The following is a 2411-nucleotide window of genomic DNA, read 5'->3' on the forward strand; positions in this document are numbered from 1 at the left end:
TATATCATACATCATTAGTAAGTAATTGTTGGTTGCCTCTCTATAGGGCCAGACAACAACTCTCTGTAATGACATTTTTTTCTGGTCCCGACGACGTCGTTATAGCTATAGAGAGGCTAAAAGATCCCTTGGTAGTTTAAAATCGATAAGAAGAGTGGGCTACGGCCGCCACCCGGGCAAAATTCAAAATTTCCTACCAACTGAAAGTTTATTGTGTCCCGGGCGCTCATATGACCAAAGATACTCTACTACACGATCTTTGAGACGACTTTATGCAGTTTAGAGCACCGTAACCCCCCCCCCCTCAAAAAAAAATCTAAATAGAGAGGCTGCATTGTATTGTATTTCTCTTTTGAATTTTTTGTTTTTGATTTTGGGGGGGGGGGGGGGGGGTTTCGGAGGGGTTTTTTTTGTGGAAAATTTTTGTTTTGTTTTGCATTTAGAATCTGTGGGAGATCTGTGTGGGTCCGGACACGAAGCGCATCTCTATCGACCAGCTGATTGTGGAGCTGAGGAGTGGGGGGATCAGCAGACGACACGAGGAGGACGTGAAGGAGAAACTGGGACACCTGCACTCCATGGATCTGTTTGACTTCCTCACCTACTCCCCGCTCTTCATCATGATCCATCAGTCGGTGGTGGACAATCCTCTCAATGATAGTCGAGAGCTGTAGGTGTGCGTGTGTGTGTGTGTGTGTGTGTGTGTATGATGTGTAAGAACCATTCGGGACCTGAAGCTCTGTCTACTATGAGCAGGTTTCAAATAATGAACATAAATCAATAACGCACAAAAGCAAAGACAAAGTGGAACGTTACTAATTACTAACGTTCCGCTACAAAAAATAGTGCACATCGAGTAAAATTTAAATATTTATGATAAAGTTTGAAATAAGGAGAACCATTTGGGCAAGGCAAAGCTTGACTTTAAAAGTTTGAGTTTGAGTTACAGATAAGCACATACAGGCTTTGCAGAGTTGGACAGAGACACAATACCTATTTATGAACCGGTGCTGCGTGCTTTATTTTATTGTTATTTTTTTCTTTACATTACATTTACAGACGATTTCCTGGCCAAATATTGCATCTTCCCTCAAGGCAGTCTGGATATGTACAGACAGGCTTTTGAAGCCGTAAGTACTGGGAGATGTTGGCTGTTGCTTATTTTTATATTTTATATGTGTGTGTTTGTGTGTGTGTATATGTGTGTGTGTATGTGTGTTTTGTGTGTGTGTGTGTATGTGTGTGTTTGTATTATGTGTGTATATTTTGTGTGTATACATGTTGTGGGTGCATCTGTGTGTTTGTGCGTTTGTGTGTTTGTGCGTGTATGTGTGTGTTTGTATGCGTCGGAGGTAACCATTGCATATTATAATGAGCTGATTCCCTTCTCATTAACATATCATCAGGTTGTGTGGATATAACGCTTTCTATATACAACAATCCTCAAGAAAAGGCAAAAACTCCAAGATATTGCTAAACTCTTATTCTTACAGAACATTTAATGAAAACGTGACAATCTCTTTTGTTATACGTACCGTGTTATGTACAGTAAAAATGGGAGGAATGCTGACTGTAACGCGAGACCACTATAAAACAGGGTAGAAAAGAGGGTTAGGGTTTGTTGTTAGGGGTAGGGTTAGGGGTATGGGTTAGGGTAAGGGTAAGGGTAAGGGTGAAGATAATGTTAGGCGTAGGAGGTTGGATCAGGGTTAGGGTTTGGTCTCTTCTTTATTGTATTTGTTGAGGTGGTCGATCGTTATGGAAGTCCTTGCGTAAAAAATAAACAGCCATTTCTGCAGCTTAGCTAGTCTTTTTTTCCACTCCACTTTCTCTGACCATTGTCCGAATCGTGTGCTATGTTGACCATGCACCAGGTTGATGACGAGCAGCGAGGCTGGCTAGACGAGGAGGAGACGGCCATTGCTCTCAGGGGAGTTAATAACCGACTGTCAGGGGCAGAGGAGAAGTTCCTCTTCCGGGTGAGTTGTCTCTCCTTTCTTGTGATAGCTTGTTTATCGTTTGCTTCCTTCCTTGCTTCTCTGTGTCTCAATCTACCTTTTTTCCTGTCTAGTTTAAGTAAGAGTCCTACAGTACTGGCAACACAATAAGGTCATATAAGTGCCGACGATTAGACGTGATACAAGAGAGTAACGAACACAAAAACGAAGGATGAAAGATGAGAGCGCTAGATGTTAAATAGGAAAGAAGGAGCAAACCACACCAGAGCACCCGCCAACCACCCACCACTACCTGTTTTCCTTTTAAGTTATTTTAAATAAGACAGACAGAAATTACAAGGGGAAAGAAACGAAGTACGAGGGACCTGCCAGTGGGGCCCTTCAGCTACCCACTTGTGTTCTTCTTTTCTCCCACCTAGATCATCCAACTGTCTGTGTTCTTCCGTTATCTCT

General features: G+C 42.3%; 1 protein-coding gene across 1 annotated transcript in view; it reads left to right on the plus strand.

The window, feature by feature from the left end:
• The window catches only part of LOC106011669, a gene marked incomplete at its 3' end in the record, with an annotated part of 12517 nt that extends 10538 nt beyond the window's left edge, over window positions 1–1979 (plus strand). The window contains 2 exon segments of the mRNA XM_013082101.2: window positions 1060–1130; window positions 1875–1979. Of these exon segments, the coding sequence (XP_012937555.2) occupies window positions 1060–1130; window positions 1875–1979 (176 nt within the window).
• Between the last annotated feature and the right edge of the window lie 432 nt (window positions 1980–2411).

Source organism: Aplysia californica, unplaced genomic scaffold (assembly GCF_000002075.1).
Source record: "Aplysia californica isolate F4 #8 unplaced genomic scaffold, AplCal3.0 scaffold00159, whole genome shotgun sequence".
NCBI classification, from domain to species: domain Eukaryota; kingdom Metazoa; phylum Mollusca; class Gastropoda; order Aplysiida; family Aplysiidae; genus Aplysia; species Aplysia californica.